Source organism: Lissotriton vulgaris, chromosome 8 (genome assembly GCF_964263255.1).
Source record: "Lissotriton vulgaris chromosome 8, aLisVul1.2, whole genome shotgun sequence".
Lineage (NCBI taxonomy): Eukaryota > Metazoa > Chordata > Amphibia > Caudata > Salamandridae > Lissotriton > Lissotriton vulgaris.
Window position 1 is genome coordinate 920,262,755 of NC_141696.1, and position 17,843 is coordinate 920,280,597.

Here is a 17,843-nt window from a genome sequence, read left to right on the forward strand (position 1 = left end):
GATTATAGTATATGGTCCTGACTCTGGTGGCAAATTAACACATGGCGGTTTGGGATAAACATGTTTCCTGACCATATTGCCTTGTTCCAGTGGACCGGTAGTTTTAGCTGACCTGCTAGGGGCAGGCTGAAATTTAGATGCTGCACCTTCTTTAGGGGGTTTATCTTTGTCAGGTTTATTATCATCCTTGCTTTTCCCCTGCCTTTGCTGTACTTGTTGGGATAGCAGTGGTGATGGTTTAACCAATGGCCCTAACCCTCCGATGTTCTTTTTAGGCTGTTTCTGACTTCCAGATTGAGCATCACCGATATTTTCGGGAAGTTTTGCTAACTTTTTCAAAGTGACCATATTTTCTCTGACTAGCGCCTCCATCTGGTCCATTTTATCATTTAACAACCTCGTCTGTTCTGGTAATGGCAACAGTAGGGATTTAACCACAAATTCTATCTTACCCAGGAGAGCATCATCAGCATTTTTTATTTGGGGATAATTACTAGTGTTCCTAAGGGATGGGGAGATGGTCGGGGGTACAATTGTGTCTGTTGTGGGTGTTGTAATACACTTATTCTTTGAAACCTTTGCGGTACCCCCCAACTGAATTTTCTCTTTCTGTTTCCTTTTACTAGATTTTGGTTTATGAGGTTCTTCTGAAATTTGATTTATAGGTTTGGGACCGGATACGGGACTAGATGTTTCGGAACCATCAGTATCAATATTCCGTAAATTGTTAAAAAGGGAACTGCTTGATGATATATCCAGAGCTTGAGCAGCAACATCAGGCTCCCGATCCACTAGCACCAGTTCCGGGTTTTTACCAATGTTGTCACTAGGGTCCAGTTGACATAATCGGACTGGGGAAACAACCTGGCCTATTTTCCCTAGCGAAGACCGTTTCCCAGTGACCAGGTCAATAGATAGACGTTTTTCGGCGAGAGCAATTTCTTTTTCCAAGATACAAGTTGTCTGTTTAAAAAAATGATCAATGGTACCTGTAAAAACCCCATTTGATGTGGTGACCTGTACCAGTCTTTCTTTTCCAGATCGTAGAGTCATTATTGTAAGCAACTCAATCCAAAATCAATATCAATAGCTCGCCCAATATAATGAGCAGTGACGCCCAAACCCACATGTGAGAAATATATAGGAAGGAAATACAACAATCTCGGAGATGACATATAACCATAAAATATATTCCAAGACTCACTTGAAAAAGGGGTGACCCAACCCAACCTCACTCGACCTCGGATGGCCTTAGACGACCCGCCCTTTGCCTGGGCTTAGCCTGGCGCACGCCCGCGCGCGTCCCGCGGAAGCGTTATGGGCGTTCCTAAAATGATGGTGCAGAGGAGGGGCGGAAAGAGACACCAGCTGCGCCTAGTTGTTGACACGCAGAGCCCTCTGGCTCTCGCAGTACCGCACTCCCCAGCAGCGGCAGCTCCGGTGAACCAAAGGATAAGTATTGCACTCCAAGTCCGTTTAGAAATGAGCAGGCAAGCCCTTCAAGCACCCGTGACAAAACATTGGCAGTTCCACGACTGCGAGTGGCTCCTGCGGAGCGGGGGCCGCGAGTCGTATTTAAGAAGGCAGGAGGGTGCGGAGGAGGGGCGGGAAGAGACACCAGCTGCGCCTAGTTGTTGACGCACAGAGCCCTCTGGCTCTCGCAGTCCCGCACTCCCCAGCAGCGGCAGCTCCGGTGAACCAAAGGATAAGTATTGCACTCCAAGTTCGTTTAGAAATGAGCAGGCAAGTCCTTCAAGCACCCGTGACAAAACAGTGGCAGTTCCACGACTGCAAGCGGCCATTAAACAGTACTTTCAACTTTGCCATTCAAACCAGAGAGGTCTGAGTAACAACAGCCTGAAATAATGAGATCATATTTCAAATTCCCAGTGCTGCTGCACAGTTTCAACTATAATACTTGAAAACAGATAAAAAAACAACTTAATTTTGGGATTAGAATGTCTTTTCCTTAATGGCTTTTTATCTCAGACCTTTTCTTTAATTCTAAGCCTAAAATAGTTCCGAAGTACTGAGCATTATGTGGAATATGGGATGGCACCCTATGGGCCCACATTATAGTCAAATCCTGGCTAAATTCTGGAATGACATGAGATCTAATCAAGGATTCAACAAATGCAATTGGACCTATGCTGTCTTCCTCCTTTGGGAACTTCCACAATCCTCAAGTCTGATCACCTAGAATGATTTTGCAGCTGTTCCTGCTTTTCATAGGGGGATCTAATTTCTTTATCCAGCTGCATATTCTGAGAGGAGGCTTCCTCTAATTTACCTTCACAATCTGGAACCCAATGTTCCAGTTCTTCGCATCGGTCTCCAAACAGAGCCATTAGCCCCTCGATATTCCCCAGATGCTGTTTAATCTTGTTCACCAAATCTGTCTGCTGCTGCCTCAAAATTTGATTAGTGCATTTATCTCTCTAAGCAAGAGAATCAAAGGCTAGAAGCATCTGTTTCAAGGCTTCCACCATGAAAATCAGAAGCTGCAAAAACTAAACAGTTCTTTCAACAAAACCTGAACTACCTTGGGAGTGCCTTGATCTTCCAATTTGAGAATAGTATCAGTGTGTGTCACTCTCTCCTGTGCAGCATCTCCCATGAGTGGCCTTAATTCTAAATTGTCACTTTTAAACACGGTTTGATCTAAGGAGTGAACACCTTTGTACATAATCTGCATCAGTTGTGAAGAGAAGCAGGATAAACTGATGGAGTATTTAGAATGCTGTGTATGGTGGAGTTGTATACTAATCTCCATCTATGGCGTGTTTGGCGTTATGCTCACAAAAAATATTTCTGGATGAAGCTAGGGCCATCCATGCTATCTACACGTGCTGTGCTGAGCAGATGGTGGGGCTGTGATACATGAGTGGGTGGAGCTGCGCAGAGTGAGGGGAACTGTGATGCTAGAGTGGGTGGCACTGGGCAGAGAGCCGGGAGCTGCAATGCAAGAGTGGGTGGCGCTGAGCAGTGTGACCCAAGTGGTATAGTGCGGTTGGGGTTAGCGGTGAGCAGGATTACTAAGAAATGAGCTACAGCCACTGTGAGCAGAATTTCCCATAAGTAGAGACACGGTCTGTTGCTAGTTTTGGAAAAGAAAGCAAAAGCTGGTAGGAGTCAGGCTTTCTGCACTCTGTAGGAGCAGGTTTTTTTAGCCAGGTCATCTGTTCTACTGCCCCCTCCCCCAGCACTTCATTGAAATTTGGGTTTTTGGCTAAAACGTATTTGCTAAGATGTGCTGGAGGCAGCCTTTGCGGCAATAGGCCTAAGGGATTGCTGACTTTGGTCTGCTACTGTTATGTGCTGATACTCCTGATGCCCTCCAACTGCCATTTTGCTCGCATTATCAAGCTTTGACTCTAGCAAATGGATTCTAGTCCATTTTAAGCCAGTTAGGGTGCCTATTCAAGGCATTGTGTGCTTGGCTGAAGTGAGCCAATTGTCTGGACCAAATATATAACATTTCTATCTTAGCCAGCCCTTCCTCATAGAAGCCTGACACAGACTATGCAGTCTATTGGGCCTGAGACTCAAAGCATGAAGAATGGCCAACAGCAAGAGGTAAATGCGTCCAATTCAATCTCAAGTGTTTTCGCTGCACGGCAAACCTTCAGGGGATCAAGTGAAGCGATATCATCTACTGTTATCATTATAACTATCATTATTATGATTATAATGATGATTATGATGATGATGATGATGACTATTATTATTAGTAGTAGTATTATTATTTATACACCTATAATGCAACCTCATCGAACAGTCACTTAAACCCTCAATCCTTGAGTTATCGTTTTTTCCTAGAGCCAAGCTGATTTTGTGGAAATGTGGTCTGCTATAGCCTACGTTTAATGCTGCATCTCTTTAAGCTCAATAGTAGAGATTTATGGATTTATTTAGAGTTTGGTGGACAGGGATGCAGCCACAAATGAAGACAGCTATTCTATGCATTAAACTGTTAGTCTGCTCTCTCTGCTTAGAGTGGTGTGAGATGTCATGTTTTCTACCAGTAAAGCCGTCTCTGACTTTGTCAGGGGAAATATTCCGTTGATGGCCCCATGGACATCTTTACATTAGCCTACATGCCTCAGACGGCTAGCCTACCTAGGGAAGATATTCTGATGTACTTTTTATTGTTTGGGATCCATAGGAAAAATATGGCGATCTTGAACAGGAACATATAAAATGAGTCGTAGACTCTGGGAGAAAACTCGCAAGGTGTCAAGTTCATCAGATTGTCCAGCAAACCTAGGGAAGATATTCTGATGTACTTTTTATTGTTTGGGATCCATAGGAAAAATATGGCGATCTTGAACAGGAACATATAAAATGAGTCGTAGACTCTGGGAGAAAACTCGCAAGGTGTCAAGTTCATCAGATTGTCCAGCAAAGCTAAACCTCCAGAGAAGATGCTGTGGTGGCAACTCCTCGTAAGCAGAGATCTACAAGCTGAATGCTATCTGATAATATTGCAGCAGGTCATCCACCATTTTTTGTTTTATTTTCCTTATTACATTTTCTCTTTGTACATGAGCTTGATGCAGACATTTATGCTTTTCATTTTACTGACTGCTTCGTAGGTTACTTTTTCAGATGGAATTCATATAGGTGAAGCCTTACCACTAAAGATAAAGGCGCTCAGACAGCTGCCACATATGCATATTCATCTTTGGGGGGTTTCGAGTGGTAAGAAGCTGGGAAGCACACACAAGCCAAGACCTTATAGTACGGATTAACATGTGCATCTTCCAGCTTTGGCCACTTGTTCAAGCTGCTAATCACCAGGTGCTCCATTGAGATTCTAAGCCTTTAGTCCAAGGCTTTGAGTGTTGAAGTGTTTATCTTGTTTTCTAGGTTCCAGATTCATCAGGAGAATAGGGATTGGATGTTTGTTTGATACGGGCAATGTGAGGAGGGGTGATGGCAGCTCTAGCCAGCATTTTAATCTGAAGGTGTATTCAGACGCTGACAAAGTAATTGAGCAGAGCCAGAAACACAAACTGAAAAAACAAGAACCCCCGGCAGAAACAAATACCTCATAATGCTTGGGGCCTGACAAATAGAGTAAATCTAAAATTGGACTTAGGAGCAGATGAAGAAGGGCTGAAATCTGGTTGACTGGGGTGATGACTTACCTTCCAAGCTGCCCTTCACTTCAATCTAGCAACTTACTCCGTGAGCTCTTATTGTTTCTTGCATTTCCAGCACTTGGATGTGGTTTATCTTCACTGCTCTTCTTTCCTGGATTTACCTGGAGGTGATTGAGGCCTACTATTAGATGGCATTATACACTTGCTTGGGAAATAGCAATACATATCCATTATTTTCTTGACTGCTTGTAGAAGTCTGTATAAGCTTAACTCATATATTCTTTGTGGCAGGGTCATAGTCCCAATTATTCAGTACCACCAGCAAGGGCCTAACTATTCCTTTGACTCTGCATAATAGGAAGAAATATCACATACACCACTCATTAAAGTGACAATGAGTTGAAGAAGAGCAAGCAGTATCGTCAGTCTTATGGACATATACATTCTGTTGAATTTGTTGGGGGGACTTTAACCTCACTTCACAATAATGGTCGCAATTACTTGGGGTCTCTAATCCTGCTACCACTCCTACCTTACATTTTTGAGTTCCCCTTTCTCCACTTCAGATGCCATTGTTTTCCATGGTATGTCCCTTCCTCCTTTAATACATGAGGTTTGAAGTCCAGCCTTTGAAGGTTCATTGCCTCAACGTTATAATTCCATGGCAGTAGTCTTCATCACTGTAATTCTAAGTTTTTCAGATCCATTTTACTTATGTCATTGCCTTAGATGAATTCTCCTTTTCCTCCTACCTTTAAGGATTATCTTATATATTTTGTCTGATGACCAACACCTCTTCGATTCATGAGATCTTTAAACTCTCCAAAGCCTCAGTTCATTGAAGTTTTTATTTCACTAAATGGCCTTAGCTTACATTCATGTTACCCGGCTACCAATGTTTATATAAAGTGATTCCTTATTTTTAAACTTCATCACAAATCTTTGACCAAAAAACCCCCAAAGGATTATCAATGGATATGTCAGTCTACGCATTGTGTCAGATTTTCTTGTATTTTTTTATATCTCTTAAAATAGCCTTATATTAATATTACCTCCATCACCCCACTCCCTTTTTTATTGTTCCCAAAAACGAACAAGCATTTACAATGCAACGGTTTCGCCTTTGGAAAAGTTTGCGCTATTGGCATTGTAAATGACAAAATTTGTTTTTATGTGTTGGTTTTGAAAAGAGATAAATAAATGGCATTGTCATTTACATTGCCAGTAGCTCTAACTTTTCCAAAGGCGAAACCGTTGCATTGTAAATGCTTGTTTATTATACTTTTTAGCAGTGCTGCTACACAGCAGGGCTATAAAACATTGGCAATTTGTGTGCTGTACAGCATGAACAAAATGCAATGACAGAGCCAATAGTCTAAAATACGAGACCTATTGGCTTTCCCAACGCTTGTTAGGTCTCAGCACAATACCCCTATGAATTGGAGTAAATCAGTTAGTCTCCCCAGGGAGGGGCTTTCACCAGAACTGCAACCAGTCTCCCAACTACTCAAAACTGGCAGTGCTAAGGTGGGTGGACAAACGCCCCTTAAGACTCTGAGTTAACTTTTAAACAACGTTACCTGTACCCACTTTTTCGGCACAGAGCCATCCATAATAGAACAGCCCTGTTTCCTAAAATGGGATTTATTTTTAGCACACCACTGGTTTATACAAGTCACTTAGTTGAGACCAGTATAGTGGCGGGTGGCTGGAGCACTAACTAGGAAGAAAAAACTGCCATAGGCAGCAGACCCATAATATGTCTGGAAGCGAGGTTCTCCGGATCGAACTGCCACGGATTAATTCGACCCTCGGTAGTGTGAATGAAAGGTCTGGGGAAAGGCTCCATGTGTTTAAAACACTTGGGAAACTATCAACCAATGTTCCAGCGCGGCTAACGAGACAGATCAATGGTAAAAACAAGTCCTGGTCACTGGGTGACCTTAACTGTACTCTAATAAACTCGATGACAGTAAGCAGAAAACATCTGTGTAACAAGTGCAGACCTTATTTGCAGAAGGAAAGATAATCAATCAATAAGCTAGCACAAGCTTGCAGCCACTACTCTAACACAAATATACAAGGGGAAATTCTTACCAGAGAGCTCTCTGGCGAGGGACCGGTGCCTCATCTGACGGGCAATGGAAATAATCTCATCCATGCTGACGCTGCCACTATGTTTGACTAAAAGGGAAACAAAAAAAATCTTTAGCAAGCTGGTTAGACTAAACTTTCATGACAAGCGCTGTACTTTAAGGCTGAAAGCACACTTAGCAGCAGGTCACTACAGAATTAGATCCCAGTAGGAGAACCCATTCAGGCCTTTACTAGCGGGAGTGGAGTCCACTCGACTTAGAGAATTGAGTGTCCCCATTGAAGGCGCCAGCCCGCACATCCCAACCCGATATTGGAAAAAGGTTTCGGTGAAGCACATGTCCCCATCCTTTCGGCACAGAGCTGCCCACGAAGAGGGCAACCCTGTTTCCTTAGGCGGGATTTAGTTTTAGCACACCACTGGATTATACCCAGTCACGCCATTTAGACTGTTATAGTGGCGGGTGGCTGAACAGACTACCCCGCCCACAACCCAATTAAACGTTCACAAAGTAAACCTACTGTTCTTCTGCTTCTTTCTGTCGCGTGGTGGCTCCTTCAGGGCTTTGATGATCAGAGCAGAGGCAGATGGGACAACTTCAATCTGAAAAAGAATAAAGCACTTTAAGTCACACAGAATGATTACTTCGAGTGGTTGCACCCCACAACAGCTCACACTGCATTACATCTGATGATACCACCCCACCCTATACCATTCAAGTTATCTAGCTGAAGATTGTTTTACAGTTACATGGAGTAGAGATCACGGGAGAAAGTTACTCTGAAAAGTAGCAACTATTGGGCAAGCATACTGACCACCCAAAACAAGTGATTGAGGTATTATACGGTATGTCCTTTACCTGAGCTTGCCTATTCTGGATGGTGAGCTTGATTGTGATCCTCAGGCCCTTCCAGTCACCGGTTGCCTTGGCAATGTCATCACCAACCTTCTTGGGAGACTAAGATGAAAAAAATATACATGTAGGGTAGCACAATTGCAGCGTCCAGAAGAAATATGACAGAATTTACCTGGGCATAGCTTTGATAAACATTTTAATTATGGCATGCTTTGTGACAAGCCAGAATGCTATACATACATATCGTGCCTACTAGACAGCGGTTGCTGTACATCTAAAGTCCTATTAACTTGCAGTGGACCTACATCCCCAGCCATTGCGTGCCATGGATTGGCCTGTCTGGTCACTAATCTACTTGTTATCAACGACTCTTTCGTTTGTCTCTAATCCTTTTGATCAGCACGACTGCCTAACAGCTCACTTTCATTCAGCACACCTTTAGAGAACATGTTGCAGCAGTCTCTCGCCTGCTCCTCCCTCCATCCCCGCATAAAGTGCGTATAAAGGCACAGCGATAGGGACATTTTCCATTGGGGTTTGACTAAGAGCAGACTTTAAAAGCATTCAACTTATTGCATGAAAGCAAAAGCTTGGCACCAATTGCCCCGTTTCCGGAGTGAAATGTATTTTAGATACAATATGATCAACTTGCCCTTTCATGTAGCATTTCGATTGTTTCCGATAGGTCCATAATGAATACAGAAGTAACAAGTAGTTTACGGGAGAAAAACTTACCAGACCCAGAGGACCGATCTTGGGAGCCAAAGCAGAAGTGGCACCCACTTCACCTCCAGTGCATCTTAAATAAACTGCAGGACAAGCACAACGAACACAGTAAGATGTGCGAACCATTCAAACCAATTTGGATACAGAACGTGGACACGTGTACCCAATCTTACGGCACAGAGCTGCCCATGAGTGCAGACAAACCCTGTTTCCTAAGTTGGGGTTTACTCTTAGCGCACCACTGGATTATGACTGCCACCGAGTCAGGCATAGTGGCGGGTGGCTGAACATTTTTATAAGCATGCTCTACCAATTGAGAAAATACCCCCCAAGATACCCAACATACAAGCGCGCAAGTAATGCGTAGCATAGGCTTTTCACCCTGTAACAAATTTTATTCACACCAAATTGAGCGTTATGCTGCAGGGGTTAAGTAAATCCCATATGCATTTTTATGAACTTTTGCCTAAAAGAACATCTTTCAATAGTGTATTGGATTCTTAATGTAAACAGTATGGGCCCAACCAATATACATATGGAAGGGCATTTTTTAAAACATACCCAATACGTAATTCGGTAAATGAGACTGGCCCGGTAACACCATGGGTAAGTATGTACGTGAACAGGCAAAACGCAGTACAAGAATTGCTGAAACGATTGCTCCAGAGCCCCCTTTGCACGTTATAGGAGTTAAGACAAAAGACTGCCAGGATGTCCGCCATACAGTGTATGAAAGACGTTATTGCCTAAAAAACTGTTTTTGGGCGGGTAGTCGGCTTATTTTACATCCGCATGCGCTTCGAACAAGCAAGGTCAGTTCCCGAACATGTAGATTGGAAGGTATACACCATTTACCCATTTAGAAGGTCACATTGACTAGGGTACGACAACGTGGGAGGTAAGTTAATAACGGCTATCATACGCTCCTAACTGGTATGAGCCACTTAATCTAGTACAAGGATATAATTTCAACATACAACTACCCTCCCCCCACCCAAAAATAAAGCCTCAATATCGGCCCGACCACCACAAAACCGCAGAAGCCTACCCCGAACATCACAGGCCTCATTTCGTGACGGCCGCCTGACCCCCCTACCCACTAAACCTCCATACCGTGGTGCACGGGTCTTACCCTCCCCCCACCCAAAAATAAAGCCTCAATATCGGCCCGACCACCACAAAACCGCAGAAGCCTACCCCGAACATCACAGGCCTCATTTCGTGACGGCCGCCTGACCCCCCTACCCACCAAACCTCCATACCGTGGTGCACGGGTCCCGCTGCCCTGGGACATGAGCGATAATCCCGGGTCAGCCATTCACTGTACCCTGGGGTTCTCGCTGAGCTGCTCACGTACCGACTTTGATCTCAGTGGGGTCAAACTTAGGAGGCATTGCGGAAATAAACTACCGCGGGCTGCGCCACGGATTGCGGTTTCGGTGTCGGATGAACCCGGATTCGGGACGACCGATGTAAAGTTGCACCTCGACCGTCTAGAGGAAGCGAAAAAAAAAAGTCCAAAGTCTCGCGAGAAATCTTGTCAGAGGCTATTCTTCAGCCATCTTGGGCTTGGCAGCACTTGTCACACGGGAACTGCGCGTTCGCCAGCAACTGTTTTCCCCAGCACAGGCAGATTGCGGCGACTAACGTGCGGACAGAAGCAGCTTCCAGGGCGGCAACGCTGCTAGTATTACTTTTATTTACAGAAAAAAATGTTCCGCACAGATATGTCGAATGAAGACCCAGGACTCGATTTGTATTTTGGGGAACAAACGTTAAGGGACGTGCACGTCATGCATCTAAAACGAGAATAAAAACAAGTCCCGGGCCGTGCTGTGATTGGCTGACGTCACGGGGGTGTCCCGGGCCGGCAGCCAATCACAGCGCGGCCCGGGAAATGACGTCACGGGGGTGTCCCGGGCCGGCAGCCAATCACAGCGCGGCCCAGGACAAAGGGGCGGGGCTTAAAAAAAGAACGAGAAACGCCCCCGAATCGCGTTTTCGCAACAAAGCGTGATTGACAGCCTCTGTCTCCCAATGGCTAGCGTCCATTTATGGAGCTAGCCAATTGGAAACAGAGGCGGTCCGAACATCCCTACTGAAGACAAAAGTTTTCGAACTGGGAGGGGCACTGCGTGCCCCTCGCCAGGTCGAAACCTAAAAAAGCATTTCTGTAAGTGGTAATTTATGAAGACCTGTAGTACCGCACATATGAAATTCAGGTACTCCATGTGATTGACTTTGCATTTCCATGGATATATCTTCTTTTATTACAGTGCTAAATGCGTGAGGGGATTAACATTTGAATTGTCCCTCCCAGAAGGATGAAGACGATTTATTGTCTGCAGAACTCTCCTGAGTTGGGGGAGCGCGTTACCTCTTCTGGGGGCTTTTCTGCCTAGTAAAATAACCATATTTCCACTATGGTCATGGCTTATGTGGTCCCCATTAAGACAGGGCCATATAATATCTGTACAACTTGCTCAACTTTGTTTACACTCTCCCTTTTAGATGCAGTGACATCTTCAGTCAATTGCCCTTCAACACATCCATATTCACTCAGATTGCCCAAGATGTCACTGCTTCCCACTTGATTCATATTTTGCATATACTAATGATTGATTTTCTTATGAGCGTCTGCTCGCAGCACAAAATATAATTTCCTGTTTTCATACAATGCTTTGTTTCCAAATGCAATAAAATTATGAAGTCACATGCATTCATTCCATTTGGTCATTCAGTTATGGTTTTATATCAGGGCTGTAGCTTCGCGGTCATATTGCTTGTTGGAGCATATTGCCAGAAATCGAGAAAATTCGATTCTGGCATTCTCAACTTTCAAGACACATGTTCTTTAGACCTCACAGAGGTAAAGGAAAGTGCTAAAGGCTATTGGTTTATTAATGGGGAAAGGAAAGCGTTACATAAATACGAACACAATAGAATACAACACAATGCTTCTATATTAAACACAAGCTAGGGAATAGATGTGAAATTCCATTTGGCTCCTTCCACCGTGATATATAGGATAAAAACACACCTTAACATATATTATAAGGATATTGAAATCCATTTAGGAGTTCCATGACCGTATAGTTTGGCTGAGTTCCTTTGTTATGTTATGTTATGTTCTGTTATGTTATGTTATAATGCGTTTATATAGCGCACGGCTACTCAAAAAGAGTGTCCCGGCGCTTTCCACATGCAGCTCAAAGTAGAATAACACAACATGGGCAAAACAAACACCAGAAAAGAAGAGGGAAACAGAAAAGGCCTAAAGAATAAAAAGCCAGGTCTTCAGGCTCTTCCTGAAATGAAGCAGATTGGCGGTGCTGCGTAGCGTCAGCGGAAGCGAATTCCACAGCTGGAGAGCCTTACAGCTGAAAGAGCGCCCCCCATCGCGTGCCTTCCTCACACGCGGAACCACAGCAGTAAAGAGGGATTCAGACCGCAGGGAGCGGGCAGGCCGGTAGAAGGCCAATCTCTGCTGCAGATATCCGGCACCTGAGCCAAACAATGCTTTGTGCATCAGCGTCAGGGATTTGAACATAATCCGCTTCCGGATAGGCAGCCAATGGAGCGTCTGTAGCAACCTGGAAGCTCAAGCTCGCCTGTGCAGGCCGAAAATTGCCCGGGCGGCAGAGTTCTGCGCCACCTGCAGGCGCTGGACCAGATAATCAGGAAGGCCAAGGAAGAGGGCATTGGCGTAATCCAGCCTTGATCCAATGAGAGCCTGCACAGTAATCCGCCTATGCTCCACAGACAGCAGTGGTAGGAACTTGCGGAGCATTTTCAAAATTCCATAGCAGGTGCCAGCCAGACCAAGAACATGCGTTCTCAACGAAAGCTGATTGTCCAGCTTGACTCCCAGGTTTTTGGCAACCAATGATGACTGTACAGGAGGACACATAACAGACGGCCACCATTCCCGCCACTCAGGATCGGTGGCACAGCCGAAGAATAAGACCTCCGACTTACTCGAATTGGCCTTCAAACTGTTCCGCTGGAACCAGTCGAAGACCATTCCCTGGCAGCCCTGAATACTCTCTCCATCAAACACCTGGTCTTTACCGCATGTGAAGAGGAGTTGCGTATCGTCGGCGTAGGACACGATCTGGGTCCCATGAGCTTCCACCGCGGCCGCCAAAGGGGACATAAAGATGTTAAACAGCGTGGGGCTCAACACAGAGCCCTGTGGAACCCCGACTCTCAGTGGCAGCATCTCGGCAGAGCTCTGGGAAACCCAGATCGTCTGGCGGCGGCCCTCAAGAAAGGATGTGAACCATTTGAGCACCGTCCCCCTAAGGCCGATGTCATAAAGCCTGCCAAGAAACGCCTCATGGGGGACGGTGTCGAAAGCCGCCGACAGGTCTAACATGACCAACATGGCCTTGCCGCCAACATCCAAGGTCTCCCTGATGATCTCAGAGACCTCCAACAAAGCCGTTTCCGTACTTAGGTTAGGACGGAATCCGGATTGGGATGGATGGAGCAGATTGTTAGCTTCCAGAAAGCTCGACAAGACACCATGGACATGTTTTTCTGTGATCTTGGCTAGAGCCGGGAGGAGTGAAATTGGCCTGTAATTGGCCATAACCTCGGCGTCAAGACCCGGCTTTTTCAGGAGGGGGATCACCATCGCCCTTTTCCAGGTGCGAGGGACACTCCCCTCCCTCAGGGAGGCATTGAGGATGGGGTTGACCAAGGGGTCAACCCCATCCTCAATGCCTCACAAGTGCTTTGCAATATCTCTAAATGTATGAAAAGGGATTCTTTATTCCTTATAATACATGTCAAAACACCACGTTTCTTGAAAAACAATTAAATAACTGATGCGTAACTCTTTGGTATGAAAGAGAGATCATGTTTGTGAACATGAAGCATAAAAATAGAATCTCTAGTGCAAAATTAAACACATTAACCCCTTAAGTGCTGCCGTCGGCCAACGGTCGTCGCGAGCACTACCTTGCCAGTGCTGTGCACGACCGTTGGCCGACGGGCCAGCATTTGTTCTTCGAACGTTCAGCACTGGGCGCTGAACGTTCGACGCTCCTATGAGGTTAAATTAAAAAAGGCACTATAGTTCAGAATGTGTAGACACATGAGAAAGATTATAACGTTTCTATAATGACCTAATTGCAAAAAATAAACATGTTGCCAGGAATATCTAAATTCTGCTTGCCCCTATTTGGTTGAATGAATAGAGCAAAACAAAAAAATCAATGTTGTTTGTTTTTGTACCTAAAACAACTGATTTAATTATGCTCCATGTTCTGACCTGCTTTTCTTTAGGCTCTGTCAGTGGCCAAGGGTATGCCCAGACATGAGTCCCTTTCTCACTGTGCCACTGGACCCAATCTACACCCAACGGAAAAGCCCTAATAAGGGCAAAACCAGTTTCGGGTTGCTGGTGTTCTGTTCTAATGGGACCTGGCTTGGCAGTTTGGGCAGGACTGTTCTTATTGGAGCAGGGTATATAGCCGGGTCTATACATTTGTGGTGGCACGTTGAGCAAAAGGGTTTACATGATACCCAGAGTGATTGCCAGTGATTAGACTTATAGCAAGAATCCTCCAATCACCTTTTGTGTGTTTGATGTACCACCTTAAGTGGCCTAGGGTAGCCCAGACGTGGGTCCCCTGCTTACTGCGACATGGAACCAAGTATTGACCCAAGCAGGGCCAAATTGGTCTTGGGATGCTTGTGTTCTGGTTTGAAGAGGACCGGCCTTGAAAGTTTGGGTAAGGCTGTTCCTATTACAGCTGGGGCAAGACTAGTTTGCATCTTATCTGAGGTAGAGTGGAGAGAAAAAGAACAATGGAATGGAATACCACCCCAAGCAGATGCCAGTGGTTAGAATTATTGTAAGCATCCTTCAATCACCTTTTTGTTTTGTTTGATGGGTCTGGCAGAAGGCCCTGTGATGTTGTAACCCAACTGTAGCACATTGTTACAGTGGAGTTCTGATGTCATGTCTTTATAATAGGTAATTCGGTAAGTCACAAGTCACCTATTATAAACAAGTTAGAGGCAGGGTTTTATACCGGGATTGTAAAATGCCATGTATGACATGGGTATTAATCAAAATAATGCATATATCCTCCTTAATCCTTAATCCAATGTGCTTTGCAGCTTCTGAACTTGTGGGCTTTTAAACTCCTATTGATTTCCGTTTTATCTAACTATTGCTTCAATAAAATGGACAGTGCCATTTTCTCATGTGACCCATGTGATCTCCACACTGTTAACATGAGCATGCCTTCTACCAATTAGGACTAACATCTTGTGTTTGTGCTCCCTGTTTTAGGTCTATGCTTCTCTTTCCTTTCTCTCCTCTCTGAATCTTAGCGCCTAGATACCTTTGTGTAGTAGAACGCTCTACAAATCTCAGTCTCATTTCATTTAATTTCTTAAATGAAACTTTATTTTTTTAGTAAATTGGTTTGCAGTGCAAACCTTGTTTTTGCACATAGTTTTAAATATATACCATAAATATTCATTGAGATGAGTTGGCTTAATAGATACTGTTACTGCCTGGTATTATAAAGTGTTATGCTGCATTGTGTTACATTTTGTTAAGTCATCAGTGTTTTCATAGCATGCTTATCATACTTGAGGGTATTAAGGTGCTCTGTAGCTGGTGTGTGAAAACAAAGGAGACTCTGGTGTGGGAGGTAACAATAGGTTTTAGGAATGGCACACTTCCTGCTTTTATGTGTGCATGAGGTGTGTGCATGTGAGAGGCCAGCAGAGGTGTCTGAAAGATTGCTGGAAATGGATGTGACTAGTCAGGTAGGTCCTGTTTTGTGGAGCTTTGTAGGTATTGGAGAGGAGTTTGAAGTATGTGCGCTTGTGTAGGGGTGAATTGGTGTCCACTGTAAGCAACACAGTCAAAATTCTCTTATCACCAGTAAAAGGTTTCAATTCTGTAAACCAGAGCTCAAATACAGGTAGCGGTGGCACTGAGAAAACAGGCTTCACCTAGAAAAAAAAACTCTAGAGCATTTATATGTACCAACACAGTTAAAAAATAATTTGAAAAAACAGCACAATAAAATGCTTTCTCCTATTTATAAAAATAGAGACACATTTATTAAAAATGACAGCAAAAGAGCAAAAATCCAATAGGTACAAGCGAAAATAGCACTAAAAAGCGCAATGATAGTCAATGGTCATGGCAGAGAGGACCTAAGTGTGATGTGAGGCAAATGGTCGGTCCCCTTGAAGCTCCTGGCAACCTTGAGCAAATGTTTAGAATAAGCTCCCAAACCACAGAAACACATCCAAGTCCTCTCAGACGTCAGCTGAACCTCCTAGAGATTCTCAGTGTATCAGGCAGAGGGCAATAGCAAAGTCCATTCTAGGTCCCTCTGGAATCAAACTTGATACCATGATTCAACAAATCAGTTCTATGCCTTCCTCCTGTGTCAGTGGAGTCTCTAGTCATCTGTGCTTCATCTGTCTGACATTTGGAGCCAAAGTTCTGGATGTGCAGTGTGCACATCTGTGTTCAACTTTCACAATCCCTAAATCACAGTGCTGCACAACGTTTCACTGGAGCGTCTGCTAGATTGGAAGGGGTACAGGATTGCCCTTTACCCTTGTCACCATTGCCCAAAAGCTGCAGCGGCCATGAAATAAATTAGTTGAAACCAACACTGAGGATTTTTTAAAGATGACTGATAGTATGTGCAGGCACCACATCCCACACAATTGCACACTGTAAACTTACAGCAACAACTATGGGACTCATTTACAACCATTTGATACAGGAAAGTGTTGCACGTCACTTTGGTGTGCTGCCCTGCATCAAATGAAAGGAGCATGAATGAGCAAATCTATGATATACAGTGCATTTCTGTCATCTTTCACTGCGCTGGCACGAAATTGGCTGCCTTGCTTCAATGCAGGCACCCTTGCACCATAGGTAAATGATTTGGGATGATTTTACCCTGAGCCTGACTGGCGCTCTACAATTTCGGTTATTATTGGGTGTCTAGATTTGTTTCAACTGTTGGGTGCTTAGGTTGGGGGCAATCATCCAACACCTCCACAATTAGATCAGCCAATCCAATAACTTTGTTCCATATCGCATCACACCAATACATAGATTTCAACAGATCAGTAATTCCAAAATATATGACATAAACATTAGCATCATATGTGTCTTTTTTTAATGTCTTTTTCTTGGTAGACTCCAGCCAACACGTGTTTCGGCATTTGGGACAAGACACCCGTGACTTCCTCAAGGCTAGAAAACATATACAAATAATACAGTATAAGCCCAGGTTACCTCGGGCAGCAATTCTATAGTACAGGTAATACATCATGATTACTGTAAGAGTGTAACGGAAAAGGAATCCAATCATTAGCACATATAGGGGCACATGCATCATTTGAAATTGCATTCACAAATAGTGCGAATCGCAAAATTCGGCAATTTGCGAATGCAATTTCAAGTTTTGGGATGCATGAAGTTTTTTTTGTTTTTTGCAATTTAAGGAATCAGTAAATTTTTAGCAATTCCTTAAAATTTCACTAAATGAATGAATCGCAAATATAGTTAAGAAAAGTACATGCATGAAATTCGCTATTTGCGATTCCTTAAAAAATCGCCAATAGGAATTCTTAAATTCAGAAGAAGTCAGATCAGGTGGTAAAATAGGAAAAAAAATACAGGTGGAAATCATTAGGATAGTATTTAAGGCAGCCCAGATTGACTACAAACATTCTTTCACAATGGCAGCACTCTTTTTTGCGGCACGGAGGCTGAGGCTGAGAGCTGCAGCAAGGAGGAGAAGGAGAATACATGATAGGATGGTTAGACTACGCATGACCTTACTAAGGCTGACAGGAGCAGAAATATATGATAAGTATAGACTGAATGCTGACTCAATTTTGGATTTGATACGTGAATTAGACCCAATCTTGCAGAGACAGACACGCAGGACTCAATCCATACCAACCCATGTACAGGTCTTGTGTTCACTACACCTCCTTGCGTCAGGGTCCTTCCAGGGTGTTATAGCTACTGCTGGAGGTGTGTCCCAGAGTTCCCTAT

At 44.1% G+C, this 17,843-nt stretch overlaps 1 protein-coding gene and 3 non-coding genes across 4 annotated transcripts; all 4 read right to left on the reverse strand.

Moving 5' to 3' along the window:
* Nucleotides 1–2,192: 2,192 nt before the first annotated feature.
* LOC147698157 (large ribosomal subunit protein uL11-like) lies at nucleotides 2,193–10,280 on the reverse strand. The gene is made up of 6 exons (XM_086936189.1): nucleotides 10,140–10,280; nucleotides 8,792–8,865; nucleotides 8,060–8,158; nucleotides 7,722–7,803; nucleotides 7,177–7,289; nucleotides 2,193–2,438 (listed from the first exon to the last, which is right to left on the reverse strand). The coding sequence occupies exons 1-6, from the start codon at nucleotides 10,174–10,176 to the stop codon at nucleotides 2,193–2,195; spliced, it is 651 nt and encodes a 216-aa protein (XP_086792315.1). The 5' UTR covers nucleotides 10,177–10,280.
* On the reverse strand, nucleotides 6,684–6,810 carry LOC147698158 (small nucleolar RNA SNORA65). The gene has a single exon (XR_015299655.1). It is a non-coding gene; the product is annotated as a small nucleolar RNA SNORA65 (small nucleolar RNA).
* LOC147698159 (small nucleolar RNA SNORA65) lies at nucleotides 7,536–7,664 on the reverse strand. Its single transcript, XR_015299656.1, has one exon. It is a non-coding gene; the product is annotated as a small nucleolar RNA SNORA65 (small nucleolar RNA).
* On the reverse strand, nucleotides 8,938–9,062 carry LOC147698160 (small nucleolar RNA SNORA65). The gene has a single exon (XR_015299657.1). It is a non-coding gene; the product is annotated as a small nucleolar RNA SNORA65 (small nucleolar RNA).
* Nucleotides 10,281–17,843: the final 7,563 nt, after the last annotated feature.

What these genes read in the sequence shown, in the direction of transcription:
- LOC147698157 (XM_086936189.1), bottom strand. Translation starts at nt 10,176, where the DNA reads ATGCCTCCTAAGTTTGACCCCACTGAGATCAAAGTCG. An exon ending in AGATCGGTCCTCTGGGTCTG is followed by an intron (nt 8,159 to 8,791) that starts GTAAGTTTTTCT and finishes TTTTCATCTTAG; the next exon opens with TCTCCCAAGAAGGTTGGTGA. An exon ending in ATTTCCCCTTGTATATTTGT is followed by an intron (nt 2,439 to 7,176) that starts GTTAGAGTAGTG and finishes TCTCTTGCTTAG; the next exon opens with AGAGATAAATGCACTAATCA.